The 18,393-nt window shown below is 53.3% G+C and overlaps 2 protein-coding genes across 3 annotated transcripts in view; both read left to right on the top strand.

Annotated features, from left to right (window-relative positions):
* LOC116574510 (ral guanine nucleotide dissociation stimulator-like) overlaps positions 1 to 18,393 on the top strand; it is a 492,075-nt gene that overhangs the window by 303,133 nt on the left and 170,549 nt on the right. The gene's annotated exons all lie outside the window — the stretch shown is intronic.
* On the top strand, positions 4,137 to 11,317 carry LOC116574513 (ral guanine nucleotide dissociation stimulator-like). The gene is made up of 9 exons (XM_032315288.1): positions 4,137 to 4,211; positions 5,190 to 5,578; positions 6,036 to 6,086; positions 6,502 to 6,559; positions 6,954 to 7,061; positions 8,667 to 8,860; positions 9,447 to 9,506; positions 10,423 to 10,616; positions 10,862 to 11,317. Exons 2-9 carry the CDS (start codon positions 5,535 to 5,537, stop codon positions 11,305 to 11,307), a joined length of 1,155 nt encoding a protein of 384 aa, XP_032171179.1. The 5' UTR covers positions 4,137 to 4,211; positions 5,190 to 5,534; the 3' UTR covers positions 11,308 to 11,317.

Genomic DNA, 18,393 nt, shown 5'->3' on the forward strand with positions numbered 1-18,393 from the left:
AGCAGGGGGCCCAAAGTGGGGCTCCATCCCAGGACCCTGGGATCATGACCTGGACTGGAGACAGATGCTTAACTGACTGAGCCACCCTGGTGCCCCTCTGAAAGTTTTTAAAAAGCATCTATTTATTCATAGAACAAACGTTTGCTGAGCACCTAGTTGGTGTCAGGCGCTATGCGGGGTCCCGTGGCTGGCCCTGTAGCCGGTCAGGGACCATCCGCCCTTGCAGAGGGTCACTGCTTAGGGCAGAGAGCCAAGTAGGTGAACCCTTGCAGGAGGGAATATGCTCTCCTGGCAAACATGGGTTGTATGGGCGGTGTAGCTAGAAGGACTCAGGACTCCTGGGAAGGTGTGTGGAGGCCAGGTGTCTGTGTTCAGACCTGGCAGGTGACTGGGAGTTAGCGAGCAGCAGGAGGACGGTGTTACAAGCAGAGGGACGTTAGTGGCAAATGCCCAGAGGTGAGAGAGAACATGGCGCCCACTTCAGGGACTGAACTTCATTGTTGGTGCTGGGGGGGTGGAGGGTGGGGAAAGGGATAAAATGGTGAGAACTTCTTCTGGAGAGACAAGCATGAGCGAGATGACCAAAGGCAGAGAGAACATGGTCAGAAATTTGGACTTTTGTCCTGAGACCAATGGGGAGCCACTGAAAAGCTCTTAGCAGGGAAGTTACGTGATCCAACTGACATTTTAGGAAGATTGCTTTGGCTTCAGGATGGGAAGTGGGTTGGAGGTGGTGGGGAGAGTGTGGGTGGGAACCTGCTTAGGAAGCCATTGGAGGGATGTAGGTGGAGGTCTGGGAGCCTGAACCAGAGAGGAGAGGGGGCCGAGTGGGCAGAGGTAATATATTCGCAGCAGGAACCATCCATTAGACCGACTATGGGAGGGAGAAGGGGTGGTGGAGGGTGATCCCACGACTTCTGTGTGAGCAGATGGATGGAAGTTGGTGTGATTCTCCAGGAGGTGGGACACGAAGAGAATCAGACTGGGGGTGGTGGTGGGCTGGGTTGCCGTGGGGAGGCATAATCACACTGGTTTTGGACAGCTGAAGCTCCAAATGATAACGTCCAGAAGGCAGGCAGCCCTTCTGAAGCCACAGGAAAGGATGGTGAGGCCCATCACCACAAACCTAGTACCTAAAGACGTAGGGCCAAAGGTGCTGGCCCAGGAGAATGGGTGCATGGACCAGTGCAGACAAAGGCCTGGGACAGGACTTCTCAACGCCAGCCATGCTGACACCTGGGGCTGCGTAATTCCATGGTGGAGAGTGTCCTATGCATTATGGGGTGTTTAGCAGCATCTCTGGTCTCTACCAGTAGAGCTCCCTACTTGTGATAGACACGATTTCTTCTGGTCATTGCCAGATCCCTCCTGAGGCCTGAAACTGTCCTCTCTTGAGAATCATCAGCCTAGGACAGCATAATGAGAAACATGAATTTTTAGAAAATGGGAAGAACCTGAAAAGGAGAAAAGGAGGAACCTGGGAAGGAGACTGGGAAGCAATGGCCAGAGAAGAGGGAAGAAAATCAGGAGAGTTTGAGAAACTAGAAAGTATTTAGAGGGGGACGAGTGGGTCAGAGCTGTCAAATATGCTGAGAGGCTGGGGACGAAGATGAGGACCCCACCAGAGGTAGGGTCAGGATGTGGCCCACACAGGAGGTGGCCTGAGTGGGGCAGTGGGCGGGGGGGGACAGAAATCAAGATGGTGAGGCTTTCCTGTCAGGAGTGTGGGGGGCAGTGGCTGGAGAGGGTGACTATGGACGGCACTTTCAGGAGGCGGGGCTGGGGACAGGAGACATGGCTCTGAAGGCGGTGAGGGATCCCAGGAGCTTTTGGTTAAGATGAGAGAGACTTGTCCACGGGCCCGTGGTGCTGGGAGGGGTGGGTGATGAACGTGGGGAGAGGGGAGGGGGTGAAGCTGCAGGAGCGATGGAAGCAAAGGACAGGAGGGGAGGGGAAGCCAGACATGGGGGAGGGAAGCCGCCTCTGTCTGGTCCTGGGAGGGCAGGATAGGAAGCACAGAGGCTGAGGACATTCCCGTATGGAGGCTTCTGTTCACCAGAAAAGCAGATGAGCTCATTTGCTGGTGAGGCCACAGAGGTGTGAGTGAGCAGGGGAGTTGGAACAGCTGTTATTGGGAATGGGTGAGAGAACACAACGGAGAGACCAGAGTTTGGGGAGGGGGTGGCGGTGGAGGGTCAGAGCTGAGAGGCAGGTGAGGCTGGAGGCTGTGGCTTTATGGAGATGCCAACCTTCAGAGTCTGCAGCTTCCTCTAGCACAGCTCAGTTGCCTAGGGCTGGGGTTCCATGGAGGGACATCCGGCAAGGGAGCAGAGGCTGCTGATAAGAGGGGTTGATGGGATCACTGAAGAGTGTGAGCCCCTGAGGAGAAAGTGTGCCAAGGGGTCCCACTGTTCCTGTCACCCCATCAAGGACAGAGGGCCCCAAGGGAAGCGTTACCAGTCCAGGGTCCTATGTGCTGTCTGTCCCACTCTGGAAGAGCCGGGGGGCAGAGGGGACTGGGGCCCGTGTTAATCATTGGGCTATTCCAGATGGTTTCCCCATTTTATAAGATCAGTTCTGCTTCATGATCCAACTGGTTCACCCCTGTAGGTCACATCTAAAGACCCCACTGGCCAGAGGTGTAAGGGACTCATTCCATGACCTCAGCCTGTCGGATGACCCAAGAGCTGTGACCAAAACCCAGTCAAGTCTCAACAGCCTGGCCACGTCCAGGGTTTTGTGCCCCAGTGCCTCTGTATTGAAGCCAGAAGGATTGTTCCAAAAGCACTAACCGGAAGGTGCCCGTTTACCACTTAAACCCTCCTGTGGTTTCCCATCACATCAAGAATGAAATGCAAACCCACTGTCAGGGTTTCCCTGGGCTTGGGCTCTGCTTCTTTTGGAGCTTATCTGGCTTACTCTCTGCCTCATAGCTGTACTGGCATCCACTGCTCAGTCCTCCTACCCCAAGGCCTTTGCATGTGCTGATTCTGCAGGCGGGGACTACTCCCCCATCTTCCCAGGACTGGCTCCTTCTCATCATTCAAACTGGCTCACATGCCATCTACGCAGAGGCTTCTCTACTCAGTGTCACGCCATTCAGAGCTGTCCTCCGCAGCCAGGCAATCCTGATCACATTTCTTGGCTTATTGTCTTTATAGCATTTGCTATGGTTAAAATGACCTTGTTCTGTGTTTGCTCATTTACTGATCGTCTGTCTCTCCCATAGGAATGTCAGATCCCTAAGAGCAAGGACAACGTCTAGTTCCATGCTTTGCCCCTAGGGGGCAGCCCAGCTAGGATCACTTAGATGGTGAATGATACTTTGGACAGTGTCTCGCACACATTCAACATCTGTGGGGGGGCGGTGCTGAGTTATTACACAGGATTTCCTAGAGTCCAACTGCAGCTGCTTTGGAATAATCACATTTCCTATGATATCACAAAGCTGTTTGAAGAGCACCCATGAGCATCTCGTCTTACTTCCAAAGCTCTCCTGGAGGGTGGCTTGGAGGCAGGTTCACTCAGGTGTGAACGAATGGTCAGTCTTCCAGAGGAGGCTCAGCGCTGCCCTCCTGCCAGCGTCCCGTCCCCCAGGCCTGTTGTCGTTGCCCTGGGAGCACGCTGGAGACAGGGGCAGTTTGCCAGGAAACTTAGCTCCAGCCTTTTGCCGTCTAATTCAATGCATCCAAAGATCAACAGAAATATTACCAAATCAGAAGCTGTGCTCAAATCCAAAGCTCACAATTAGCGAAGGTGAAGCTTCCTGAGCTGCGTTGGCACAGGGTCTGGAAACAGCTCTGAATGAAGCCACCTAGTGCCCGACAAAGGCAATCGTTTCTACCCAAACGAAACTGGAAAGATCCGCCAACTGCAGTGTTCCATCTGGTGCACTGACTGGGTGTTCGGGTTCCAGCAATCTTAAGTCCCAACACAGCCTTAGATGTGACCTGCCCTGCTAACTGAGGAGACACGGTTAAGGGGCAGAGATCACTTCCCTCTGTTGGAGGGCTCGAGGGTGCTCCTGAGATTATCCAAAAAATGACGAAGAGCTGTACCATCCCCTGCACTCTTGACCATGTGTATTGAGAATGCTTTTACCCTCCTAGATCATTCGTAGGAACAGAATCTGAATACTGGGAAAGCACACCTTGGGAGAGCTATTGATCCCTGAGAACCCAGGAGGACTAGCATCTTGGGATGAACACCCGGTGAGGCGCCCCCTGGGCAAGTGTCTACACCCCCCCCACCCCACCCCGCTCATGCCCAGCACTGGTTCTGAGGGTCCCAGATCAGCCACGGCTCTCTGTTTCCCGCCTGCCCACAGGACGAGACTGTGAACCCAGAGGCTTTGCGTGCTGGTCAGGGCTCTCACGTGGCTGCGAGTGTGCTTGCACGGAGCCGGGAGGGGAGGGCAAGGCATGCCTGCGGCAGCACGCAGCTGTTCGTGCTAACTCGTCAACCCTGCAAGTGGGGTAGCGGCGGGAATTTCCTCCTTCAGTGGGTGGGAACGCAGTGTCCCCGGGGCTCTCAGGACAGCACTTGGGGTCCCAGGTGAGGAGTCCTAGCTGTTGGGTGTGGCCCACATTAGCTGGACTGAGTGGGGGGAGTTAGGAGAGGGACCAAGGCGGACCCCCTCCCAGGAGGGAGCACCGGGGGAGACCCTGCTTAGTTGGCCTCCGGTTTGGGTTCATGTAGCTGGATTATTGCCCGGGCTGGGCCTTGTTAAACCACAGAGCCTGGTTCCTTTCCTTTGTCACACTGGGGAATGACCCTAGAGGAATGTGGAAACTAGTTAGCAACAAGGTTCAAGGTTGGGGAGAGCAGTTGCTCACATAAATCCCGGAGTGTGAGGGAGGGGTGGAGGCTCTTTGCTATTTTATTCCATTTCCTTGTTTTCACTTTGTCCACTCTAGCCCCAACTACACATAAGAAAAGGGGTGGCCTTCTCTTGTTTTTAACCCAACAGATTACAAACTGGAGGGCGAGATGCCACGTCCCCAGATAGGATTGGCACACAGCGATGGCATGGGGTGCCTGGCGGCATGGGGCAGTGACAGGCCAGGCAGCCTGGTTTCCTGCCCCAGCTCTGTGCAGTTACTGGGCCACTGGTGGGCTGTTATTCTGCCTGCCAGCCTCAGTCTCCTCATCTGTGAAATGGTCCTAACACCTGCCCTACCGTCTCATAGGACGACTATGAAGATCATACTGACCAACTGCGAGGTGTCGGAGGTCTCGCCAAGGCTTCTGCTTCTTTTAGACTCCTCCCAGGAAAGTGATCACCCAACTATGCTGTGATTTGGAGTACAGGGCTTTACAGAGTAGAAAGCCAGGACGTAGCTTCATGGTTTTCAGCCATTTTCCCTAACTGATGTCTGGGAACTCTGAAGCATTCGGGCCCCACCTGGTCTTCTGGGGACCACCGGGATACTGAGATTATGCTGTCACACCTGGGATATCACCCCACTTCACCCCTTGAACACTTTTAAGCCAGGAATGTCCCAGACAGGGGTAGACACCTAAGTGTTTCAATCATGCACCTGGATGTCGATGGAAACTTTGCAGTAGGCTCCTTCAGGTAGGTGCCTCCCCTTGGATGTATCCATAGCCCTATCATCCGCATAACTTGTTCCCACCCAAGGGCCAAGGGCCAAGGGCCAAGGGCCAAGGGCCAAGGCCAGTCCCTTACTAACGGATTTCATTGAAAATTCGAAGCCTAAGTTCTTGAGAAGCTACTACCCAGCCCTTTGTAAGTGGGGCTGTCGTCTTCTGGGACTCCAGAATATGAGCACTGATGAACACATGTGTGCACACAGGAGCGAGTGTGCTTGTGCACACAAACACACACACCCCAGGAGGGACTGTGGGGTGGGATCTGATTAGTAGCAGATTCCAAGAAGTTGATAGGAGGGAGGAAATTGGGTGGGAGGTATTTCCTACCTGTGACAGCACTCCTCTAACATCATAGCTATTATCCAACCTATGCCTGTGGACATCTGATACAAAGACATGCTGGAATCATCCATCTTTTGCAGAGAAGGGACCATCCCTGTCAGGCACAATGGCTTATCTAAGGTCCAAACCAGGTAAGTATAGAGACTTGTGTCTGAAACCAGGTGTGTTTGCAAGCTGGGGACCTAGCTTCTCCCAGACCTTCCCTGGGGGCCTGTGGAGAGGGGTGTGTGGGGGTCACTGTGTACAGATGAGATGTGGCCTTGCATGCAGAAGGGGGATGAGGAGATGGCAGACCGGAGCACTGTTCATGTAGGGGTCCAACCAGGAGTGGGCCCCGGTAGGGGATCACAGGCAGTGATGTCACTGCCTGGATCACAAAGGCCCACAACTTGTAACCCCTGCAACCAGGACACACCCTCTAGTCCGGTATCAGGGCTATTTGGACAGAAACGTCTGACACAGAAAGATGTTTTCGTCCTGTCTACGTACATCCCGGGGCTCTGGGTACCAGAACCCCCAGGAAAATGGCTTGTTCCCATCTTGCAGAAGTTGGCTGAAACCACCCGCGCGATGCCTCAGGATATTTCGAGGGAGACGCCATAAGGTACTTACTACTGAGGAGACTAGGCGATGCCCACCCCTCTGAACCGTCCTAGGGAAGCCCCATCCCTTTGGAGTTTGAGGGGAGGAGGGATATGTGGGGGTTCCCGCCCATGGGCTGGAGGAGGGTGAGCACAGTGGATACCCTGGTGATCCCTTCTTGTTCACACCAATGTCATGGTGGGCCGGGTGCATAGGGGATTCCTGAGGTGCCTCTTAGCTGTGCCAGAGCACATCCAAGGCCCTGAAGCTGGGCCACGTTTCTCTCCTTGGGGGAGGGCTCTGCATCCTGGGCTGTGGTGTGTCTGGAATGGAGCGCCCTGGGTCTGAAGACCAGCAAAGGCCTCCAGACAGGGCTCTAAGGTCTCCTGCCTGGCTGCCGGGCACTGTCTTTACAGAACGCTCCAGAGGACATGGTGCAGGAGCTGAATGTCGACATCCCCTGCTATCCTTCCCCGAAGGACAAGAAGCCACACAGGGCCAACAGAGTCTGGCGCTGGCTCAGGGTGAGAGCGGGTGCTGGGGAGACTCGACCCCTGGGACGCCGATGCAGCACCAAGGGCCCCACTTCCTAGAAGCCAGCCTGGCCTCCTAGAGTCCTGTACTCCCACGAATCTGCATCCCATCTCTTCCCCAAACTGACCCTCATGGTCCGGCCCACGCCTTGGACAGAAGCACAGCCATTGTCCACATACTTATAGGAGTATCATTAAAGAGACTTTAGACCAGGTCTCATCCCGTTGATCTAGACTCCTTTTGCCCTGGCCTAGGCATTTTCCTAACTCGTGCTCCCAGGTGTCTCCATTGGCCCAACAGTCCTTCCTCAGGTTATACAAATCTTGCAAATGATCATTTGCAAGAGTGAGTTGGGAGATTCTGATCCAAAGGGACATGGGGCCCATGGTACTCTGTCTCTGTCTCTTGCTCTGTGCTTTTGTTTTGATGGAACACATCTTTGGGGCCCCTAGGGTGAGGAACAGGGGCCTCACTGCCCTGCACGGCAGTCCAGAAGGCCAGTCATTTATCACCGGCATCTAGCCCTTTACAGGGGCAGGACTGGATATAAGCCCCTTCTGTGGCTAATGAACAGTGCTGCATCCTACAGCCTCCGTGCCCTCATATCCTAAGCCCTCTCACCTAAGACGTCTGTGTTCTCTTTCAAGTGAGATATGTTGGGTGCCGGGGTGGTTCAGGGGGTTCAGCCTCTGCCTGCAGCTCAGGTCATGGTCTCACGATCCTGGGATCGAGGCCCACGTTGGGGGGGGGTTGTCTCTGCTCAGCGGGGAGCCTGCTTCCCCCTCTCTGTCTGGCTGCCTCTCTGCCTACTTGTGACCTCTCTCTCTCTGTCAAAAAAATAAATAAAAAATCTTTCGAAAAAATAAAAACAATGGGGCTATGTCATCAGAAATCACAGGATCCATGCCACTCATGCAGGGACGTGCTACCAATACTCCGCTCACAAAAGGACCTGAGATACTAGCAAGTTCAGACATCATTTTTTTCAATTCTTTATATGGATACCAAGAACATTTTCTCTTTTCCTTTAAGGTTTCTTTCTTTCTTTTCTTTTTTTTTAAAATTTTATTTCTTTATTTGACAGACAGGGATCACAAGTAGGCAGAGAGGCAGGCTGAGACAGAGAGGGGAAGTAGGCTCCCCACCGAGTAGAGAGCCCAATGCAGGGCTCGATCCCAGGACCCTGAGATCATGACCTAAGCCAAAGGCAGAGGCTTTAACCCACTGAGCCACCCAGATATCCCTTCCTTAAAGGGTTCTTAATTGATTGATTGATTGATGGATTGAGAGGGAGGCAGGGGGAGAGTGGGGAGAAGCAGAGGGAGAGACAGAATCCTCAAGCAGACACTGCCCTATGGACACAGCCCTACGAGGAACGCAGCCTCAGGACACGGAGAGCATGACCTGAAGCAAAACCAAGAGTCTTAGGCTGAACCCAATGAGACACTGAGTCACCCGATTCTTTTTCGGACTCTGGGCTCTCTTGTCCCACCTCTTGCTTAAGTCCCTGAGATCTGGGGGCTCATTCTGCCCTCCAAGCCCCAACCCTCCTGGTGGCCACAGCACCGACTCATGTCTCCTCTGATTCACCTCAGGGGGAAAATGGCTCAACGAGGAAGAGGAATAAGACCTCGATAGTATGGAACACTCGTGCCACTTCATTGGAGGCCGCAATAGATTACCTGGTGACTGCCGTCATAAAACAAGATCTAAACTATGTTCACACGTTTTTGGAAATATACCGCACCCTTGCTACCACCCAGGAGGTGCTGGGCCTCCTCTTTGCAAGGTGAGCACCCTCCCCTGCCCCTAACTGCTCCGTGGGATTTGGCCAATGCTTGGTTGTGAGACTTGGCAGGACCCCAAGCTTCCCCAAGCTTCCCTTGCTCCTAACTGGGGCAGAGGTATTATAGGGACTCAGTGGGGTCTTGTAGGGAAAGAACACTTGGTAGCCTGCGCCAGTGGAAAAGTCTGCTGTTGGGCCTGTGGGCATGCTCTTTGAACATTCCCGTGCCCCTCATGATGAAACCTCTGCCTCATTCCTGACTCTCACTGTGATCTTGAGCTGGGCTCCTTTGCCATTGAAAGGGAGATCTGAGATTCCTTCTGGGGTCTGTGTGTGGGTGAATCCAGAGCAGGCATCCCTGAGGGTGAGTAGGGGCCAGGGCAACTCAGATGTCGGTGATGGGCTGGTTGGGGCCCTTTCATTCAGCAAGCATTCAGGAAGCCCCAGTAGGTGGAGGCGATTATCTCGGAGCAGAATGGGATCCCTGCACAGAACAGACAGCACCCCAGGGCTGCAGGCTAGTCAAGGGTCAGATGGTGAGAGCCAACATCCGCAGACATCTCATGTGATGCCCCCTGGCCTCCTCTAGATTCGGATGTGTTTACTCCACGTATGACGAGGTCGGCGGACCCCAGGAGCAGTGCAACATGTGAGTAAGCTTTGGCTGCTCCAGGAGGGCCTTCCCTCTCCAGCAGGGCAGTGAGGGTACTGTGAGTTCAAGGGGCTTCTGGACCTTCACGCACACCTCTGTGATTCCTGCTTTAGGGTAAATGTCTGAGAGCTTCTACTGGAAACTGGGAAGGTGCCCTGGGGACATGGAGTAGATGTGTAGAGGGGGTTGGAGGACAGCTTCAACCCCTGAGTGGGTCATGCTCCATTCCTGCCCCCTGCCAGCCCTCTCTCTGCCCCAATTCTGGGACCCAGAACGCAGGATTTAGGAACCATCGCACAGCAGTCTGTTGGTACCTGCACTCGGTGCTCAGAGGGGGCTCAGGGAGAGTGGTGACCCAGTAGAGCCCAGGGAGCAGCAGACATCCCACACCCTGTGGGAGGTGAGTGTCAGTGGAAAGAGACCCACTCTCATGGCACCTACTGAACGGGCAGAGGAGGTAACGGTGGAGGTATGGGGAGGGTCCTGGGAAGGCCTGGCTAGAGACAGAGTCCATTTGTTCCCTCCTTGGTTGGATCTTCACGGAGCAGAGGCGAGTGCAGTGAGGGTAATTAAGAGGCCAGACACCACCCCTCCCTGGGCACATGCAGTTGAATTCAAGTGGCTCGTGGGCAAGGAGACAGACTGAGGAGTGTGTCCAGCTCCCCTAAGAAGTCCAGAAATGCTCACCCCATTGATCAAGGACTCCCACTCCCAGAGGCTTTTGGCCAGCCTGCCGTGTGGGAGCAGGCCTGTCTCAGGCAGGACTGCCAGGTCGCAGGTGGACAAGGAGTCCGACTGGTCTCGGACAGGAGTTGGCAGCCCAGGGGCCCAGGTTCCCACAGGGGTTCCCTGGGATATTGGTTTGGATGCATACCCTGTCCTCTGACTTCTCTGCCTCCATGTCTGTCCCCAGGGCCGTCTATGCCATCCTGGATATGTGGGTGGAAAGGTATCCAGGGGATTTTGTGCAGCCTCCAGAGTTTCCCAACTTGCATGCTGTACTGGCCTACCTGCAGGTCAATGTGCCTGGCTCGGACCTGCAGCGCCGTGCCCAGCTTCTGCTGCCAGAAAGGCAGCGCGCTGAGACCACAGAGCCAGAGGCTGGGGGTGAGGAGGACTGGGGGTGACTGATGTGGGCCTGAGGAGGAGGCAGGGTGGGCCACCCTGAGGAAGCCTCCGTAGATTGTAGTTGGGGCGAGAAGAGTGAGTCGTCTCAGATTCCTGTCCCCATGGGCTTCCGCTGGGGACACCTTCCGGGGGCTGGGTCTTGAACGCAGGCCACGCTGAGTGGTGGGGAAAGGGAAAGGCGAGAGGGAAGTCAACCAAGCTGATGATGCTTTCTCTTCTTGGAGCTACAGCACCGGCCCCAGAGCCAGATCAGGATGTGCCTCGGGAAGTTGTTCCAGCAGCCACTCTGGCACCCGCTGCACCTCTGGGGCCTGAGCTGGCCCCCGCCATCCCGGCTGCGGCAGCTCACTATGGGTTAGGAAGACCAGTGACCCCCCCTGACCCTTTGGGGCCAGGGCAGATGGTCGTCAGGGCCCTCGTTCACTTCTCTGCTACGGAAGAGCCACCTGGCCTTTTGACTTTCCTGGATGACCCGCAGGGTCCTGCCCACGAGCTGCCGCCACCTGCCTCCGTGGAGGAAGCAGGCTCCGCTCCCGAGCAGCACCCCGTGCTTGCTACAACCAGAAATCATGTCTTTCCCATCGCCCTCGTTGCTTTATTTGTATTTCTTCTGTTTTGTGTATATGTATATAATTACATACTAGATTTAATTAAAGAAAGTAGAATTTGAGTTTACATAAGATTTTACTTGCATCCTTTGCAGTGGGATATGGAGGTCTCATTAGGTCCATCCAGAGTGTTGCACAACCATGTCGTTCTACGACGTTTCCGTCACAGAGACACCCGCGCTCCTCATCGCTCAGTGCTCTGTCCCTCGCCCAGTCCCTGCAACCGCTGCTCTGCTCTCTGTCTCGGCCACTTCACCTCCACTTGGATTTTCCTCTGCCTGGAATCCTACAATATGGCCTTCTGTGTGTGTCTGCAGAACATAAGCGTGATTCCCCTCTTTGCAAACTTTGTTATACAAATAACATTTTATTACATAGGAATGTTCCTGAAAGAACAAAGATCACGGGAAGCCCCCAGATGAACTATTTTCATTCTGAGCTAGGTTTCCCATTTAGAAGCATGCCTTGAAAAGCAGAAACCATGAGAGAAATGTCTGGGTCCATGAGACACCTTTACATGCTTTCATTTTTCTGGATAGTCTACGTTTCAACTATTCTAATGGGCATATTATCAAATATTAAAATTATATCTTCAATATTCTCATTTCTTGCTAACAAGTTAGGTCATAAAAGAGTTCTTTAGTCTTTATCCAGACTATGTTTATTTAGTAAATAATGATTTAAAGATGAAAAAAGGAAGGCACGTTCCTTCTACCAATGAATAATCCCCTATAATACACGGCATCCTTCTTCTCTGCCTTACCCTCTAAGTGCAGTGTGTGTGTGTGTGTGTGTGTGTGTGTGCGTGTGTGTGTGTGTGTGTGTGTGCACATGTGCGCACATGTATGTGATAGAGTGGGGCGGGGAAGGTTCCGGGGCTGTCTCTTGTTCTTCCTAATGTCCCCTCAGTGGACAGACACTGTCGCTCTGTCCCCTTGGGCATTCTCAGTGACAGCATTCTGGAAACCCCACTGTTGAACAACTAATTCATTTCCAGTTATTTGACCCTCATAATGTAAGCGATAAGCACGTCTGTGCCATAAATGTCTGTTTCTTTAGGAATGATTCCTATAAACACCAACACTGGAACACGCTTTACCCACCTTTTTAGGGGACTTGCTGCTGGCTCCTTTATGCTGTCTTCATTAGGGAGAAGCATTGCTTTGGAAAGGAGGGATCCAGGATTCTATAGATGAGACCTGAAATCATGAGGAGGACAAGGCATCAGGGATGACGTCGGGGCCCTGGGAGTGACCATAGAGCATTGGGGAGGTTGCCCACAGCGCCCTCATATGTCCTCTCCCAGATGCTCCCCTGCCCCGTGTCCTGGAACACACCTCACCCATGCCCTGTCTGGTGACACGCTCCAGCCACTCCAGCCCCCCGTGCTCAATCACCCAGACTCTCACTGGAGCAACCAGACCCTGCTCCAGGCCAGCAGAGGTGCACAGGCCAGGCCACTCCTCTCGGCTTGCTCCCTATCCTTCCTGGCTGAACCCCATCCTCTCAGGGACGAACCTCCAAGGACAGTGCCGGTCAGTGGGTGACAGACAAGTGTTCATGCAGATGGAGTTTTAGTGGCAACAGCAAGAGCCACATGAACTGTGTGAGCAAGAGAGGCCTTTACAATGCACATCGGCTGCTCATGGAAGCTGCAGGATGGACAGAGCCTCAACCAGGGTCTTTGGCACTGGACAGAGCTCATCCACACCCTCAGGATCTTCTGGCTGTGACCCCCTGACCCTGCCAACTCTAACCCTGGTATCCCTCAAGTTAAGCTTGTGTGAGAGAGGGGGCCGGGCTTCTTGCTGACACCCCTCCTCTCCCACAAAGTCGGGTAAGGGGGAGTCCCCTTGATCTGACGCTCTAATAGAGGTCGTCGTCAGTAACTCCTGTCTTGTCAGCCAGAAGATGGAGCTAACCAGGCACACAAGATAGATCCTCAGAGAGAGGACATTTGGGGCTCTCCCTGCAGGAAGAGAGAGAAACAGCAGCGAGTGGGACTCAGTGAGAAAGGGGAGCTCTGAGCACTAGGGGAGGGGCTGCCGTGGGCTGTGCGCTGCCTTACTGGTCAGGGGCTCAGGCTTCGTGTTGGCTTGCAGGGAGTGCCCAGGCTTCATCCCACCAACAGGTCCATCAAAAACCAAATTGACCTCCATCAAACATTTTCAACTCCAGCCATGAAAAGGCTCTGGGGCCCTGGCAACCAAGGAGGCCTAAGACGCTATGTACCTATGATTCCACGGTGGGGGAAAAGTGGGATAGGCGTGATGGAACTGGGGGCAGCTCATTTCCCTGCTTTGGGGAGAAAGAGCCCCATCACAAGGCACCCCAATATTTGTTCTAAAAACAGGTGGCAGCACAGCGGGCTCCAGCTTGCCAGTCTCCACACGGAGGACTGTCCATGTCCAGGACACTAGCTCTGGGGGACGTCCTGCCCCAGGGCTGGCCTGGGTCTGATGAGTGAGCACCAGTGTAGTGGGATCCCATACTGGAGGGCAGGAAGGCTTTCTGGAAGGACAACTGGGTCAGGGGAGTCTGGATTGGCAGGCTGAAGGGACACAGTAGGGCAGAGGCCCAGAGCCCATGACGGCAACGTGCTCCCAGGGGGCTACTCTGAGCAGGTCAAGCTGAGGATTACTGAGTATCTTTTGAGAGCATGAATCATGACAGTCAATCCCCCTAACAAGCCCATGAGGAAGGGCAAAAATGCTGTCTCTGTTTGACTCCGAAGGAAACCAAGGCTTTAAGAACCTGCCCCTCCCCATGCTCCCCATTGAGTCATAGGCAGGATTTGAACGCAGGGCTTGCCAGGCTTGTGGGCCCGACCTCACAAGAAGGTTGCGTCCAGATGCTTCAGAAGGGGCTTCTCAACTCTGAGGTTCCATGAGCCTTTGTACCCAGGGAGAAGCCTCCTCCTGCACAGACACAGGCTGGCTGGGACTGGGAGAGTCCTCAGTGCCAAGGCACAGCGTCGTCAGACAACAGACCCAGGCCAAGCCCCAGTCAGAGGTGGCACCACTGCCCCTTGAGTTCAGGGCGGTCTCCAGGCCGGGGGTTGGATGTGGAATTTTGTTTCCAGCGAAACAGACTGCCCGACAACAGGGACGTTTTTTCCCAGCTGAAAACATCTCCCTGTTGAGAGAACATTCCTGGAGAGGTGACTGGCTGTAAACACATCCCTCAGTCGGTCCACGTTACAGGACCTGGGGAACTGAGAAGCATGCCCGGCAAGGCCAGGAGTCAGCGCAACATAGCACAGACTCTCTGTGTCAGTCTAACGTCCCTGCCTGTGTTAAGCCCCTGGTGGGCCTTGGGTGGGCCGTGGGGCTCCTGGCACAGATTAGACCAGAGGTGACTCTAGCAAGAGTTTGACAACCAGCTCTCTGGGGGTGCAGCCTGGGCTCTGGTTCCACCACCTCCCTACCCCACCCCACCCTTCTCCTGGGAAGGGTCTTACCTCCTGCTGCTCCTACTTCTGGTCACCTCCACTGTTCCTACTGGGTTTCTTGGCACTCCCATCACTTGTACTGAATTCCTGCTCCCAATTACAGGGTTGGATGGGGTGATGGACGGCACAGCTGGTTGCGGAATTGTGCACCTAGAGATTTTTATCTGTTTGGGTCGCCTGTGAGGACCAAGAATGAGCCAATTTCCTTGTCACCATCCAACATCTGACATGGCCGGGCAGCAAGGAGAAGACTGAACCTGCAGCCTGGCGGGACAGACCCTGAGTTGCCTCAGCCCGTCCCCCGATGGCTCTAGCCGCTGGAAGGAAGGTCCGATCCATCCCAGCCGCTTGACAGTGAGAACAGTGCTCCAGGCAAGTTTCTTTTCACGTCATCTCATAGATGGGATTTCCTGCTGTCAAGAAGTACATGTGGGGGACACCTGGGTGGCTCAGTGGGTTAGGCCGCTGCCTTCGGCTCAGGTCATGATCTCAGGGTCCTGGGATTGAGTCCCGCATTGGGCTCTCTACTCAGCAGGGAGCCTGTTCCTCCTCTCTCTCTCTGCCTGCCTCTCTGCCTACTTGTGATCTCCCTCTATCAAAAAAAAAAAAAAAAAGGTACATGTGGAAAAGGGCTTCCTAGAAACATCACGTGTCATTGACAAAAATGCCCATTCTCCAAAAGTGCGACCTGCTGGACCTCCCTTCCTGTGGTCAGATGACACGGGGCCTGGGGCCTTTGGGGGCGAGGAGCAGGCACAAGTCTATCCCCCTCAAGTTTCGTGGCTATTCCGCCAGAAGCCGGCCGACCCTCTCCTTAGCCCATGTGTGTGTAAACTCCATGTGGTCACAGCCTCAGGGCCTGCCTTGGTCAAAACCTTGCCCATGGTGGTTTGTGGACACATGGTGGGCAGTGGGGAGCCAGGACACATGGTGGGCAGTGGGGAGCCAGTGGGGAGCCAGGACTGACAAAGCTCAGTGTAAGTAAAACCCCAAGAAGAAGACAAATGCGCAAACAAAACCCCAAGATCATGAGAGAATCCTCAGCCCCGGTTTCCTGCCTGCGGCCCCCAGCCTATCCTGTCTCCGTTTCGTGTCCGTGCCTCGTTTCCTTCACTTTGGTCCCTGCACTCTGCTGTTTGTTTTTTGCTTCCCCAGCCTGAAAACGACACTGCTTTGAACCACGCCTTCGTCCTTTCCTGGATCTCCTTCCCACAGCTCTTTTCTGCTGCATTTTGGCCAGGTTTGCAAGGGGTTGTGGCTGAATTTCAAAGGTCTGACCATGTACTTCCCCCTCAGGGGAACGGGGCAGCCTCTGGTTCCTTCATTTCCATCCTTCTCTCTTCTCTTTCATATCTGATCCCCCCCACATGAGTCCTGTGGGGCCGCTCACTTTACCCCAGTGCTCCTCTTACACCTCCCCCAGCGGCCCTGCCCCAGATCTCGGGCTCCTCAGAACCCCCCCAATATACCCCCAGGGAAGGCCCACATTAGTTCCACCTGAGCTTCGTTCTCTTTTTATGTTTGTTTGCTTGTTTGTTTGTTTGTTTTTATCGTACTACACCTTCTCACCTGGGTGAAAGTTCTCTGGGTAATTTGAGGCCAGGCACCAGGACTTTGCTGTTTCTCAGGCCTCTACGTTCCCTGACCCAGGGACGGTAGAGATCAGGGCTCAGCCTCCGTGGGCGACGACCCCCTGAGAGCGGCTCGTGGTTTGGGGCCCCACCCGCAGCCTCGGCCTTCCTGCCCTTCCTGCACCTGCTCCCCCCGGCCCCGCCCATCTTCCTCTGATGGGCTGAAGGCAGGGCTGGTACCACAGACTCATGCCTCGCTGCCCTGTGTGTCCCACTCAGCGTCACGCCTCTTCCCGGTCCATCTTTGTGCCCAGGAAAGCCCTCTGCATTCTAAGATTTCCACGAGCCTCCCCAGCTGAGAGCCCTCCCCTCTGACCCCAAGCTGGCACCCAGGATTCTTCCCACCAAGAACACAAGGAGCGAAGGGGGGCGGTGGGCAGGAGTGGCTGTGCCCTGGGGGATCGGGCGGGCCTACCAGGGCAGAGATCAGAAGGGACACAAACCACGCTTCCGCATCAAGGCAGGTGTCTTCAGACTTTTAAGATTGTGTACCCCTCAATAAAGAATTAGGAGCACTCACCCCTCAATACCTATACGTGAATCTATAAATTACACATACGACTCAACTAATATAGAGATTCATTATAAGAGAAAATGTGAAAATAGAAGAAAAAGATTAAATAAATATCGACATGGTTTTAGTTTATTATAAGTATTAATTTTTTCTCTCTAATCTATTTATTTTTTAATTTAACTTTTTTAAAGTCCTCTCTATGCCCAGCGAGGGGCTCAAACTCACAACCCCCAGATGGAGAGGTACAGGCTCCACCGACGGAGTCAAAGTATTTATTAATAAGTTTCAGTGAAAGCAATCTGATTGGCTAAACATCAATTTTTGTATAAACCCCATTTTTGTATTTGGTGGTACAGTATCTAGAAGTGGTTCTAGAATCTCGTTTGTGCCGGTACTTGGTTGTCACACGTCCCTGTGTCACCTCCGCGTCCGTCCACCAATAATAGTTTGTTGTTTTGGTTCAGCTACGGGAAATTCCATCTCCTCTGACGTCTGTCTATCTTTCATGCTGATTAAAAGCTCTTGCAATTTTACCTGTTGGACAAATGATTTCAAAACACTGTGCAGGAGATTGCCTTGTAATTAGAAAAGTCTGTTTCAACCTGAAGGGTGCACGCAGGAGAGTACTGATGGGCTGCAACTACAAATCTAACCTTTTCGACAACAACAATGCCATAATGGAAAGGTATTTCCAAGCATCTCATTTGCAAAATGCTATCCCATATGTTTTCTCTCGGGGAAAAGTAAAAAAAAGAAAGAAGAAAGAGAAAGAAAGAAAGAAAGAAAGAAACAACGAAACAAAGAAAGAAAGAAAGGGAAAGTAAGCAAAGAATTGTGCTTCCACTTACTGTTAAAGCACCTTTTTCGGCAAATGACAGACTCCTTGGCTTTTTTAAAATAAACACTGGTAGGACACCTGGGTGGCTCAGTTGTTGGATGACTGCCTTCGGCCCAGGTCATGATCCCGGAGTCCCACGTTCGAGTCCCGCATCGGGCTCCCAGCTCCATGGGGAGTCTGCTTCTCCCTCTGACCTTCTCCTCGCTCATGCTCTCCTCACTGTCTCTCTCTCAAATAAATAAATAAAAATCTTAAAAAAATAAAAAATAAAATAAAATAAACACTGGTGTTCTGAGCCTGCCAGATGGGCTGAGGCCCTCCCTGCTTTCCTTGCTGGGTGGTTGACGAGGGCTCTTCTGGGCAAAGCAGAGGTCTCAGCGGCCCCTTTGTGTCTACTTGTGCGTTCAGTTCTAACCTTGTCCATCTGTAGTTTCTTTGTAGCGATCTTTTGAAAGCCATCTATCACTTTTTTGCAGGTTCCATGTACTTAACATTAAATAATAAAATCCTTTAGTCCCCTTCACCAGACACACACACACTGCGATAAGTCACAGCGTATCAAGAATGGAGATGTGAGGGTTCCCCCCGACACCCTTCTTTGAGGATCACCTTTTTGTAATGGCTTTTCTCATCTACCACCTGACATGTGACTTTGACATGCAGCGTGCCAGCATTTTAATGATTTGTTAATGTTTAAGGTTTTTATTTTTAAGG

The sequence above is a fragment of the Mustela erminea genome, chromosome 15, assembly GCF_009829155.1.
Source record: "Mustela erminea isolate mMusErm1 chromosome 15, mMusErm1.Pri, whole genome shotgun sequence".
Taxonomy (NCBI): Eukaryota; Metazoa; Chordata; class Mammalia; order Carnivora; family Mustelidae; genus Mustela; species Mustela erminea.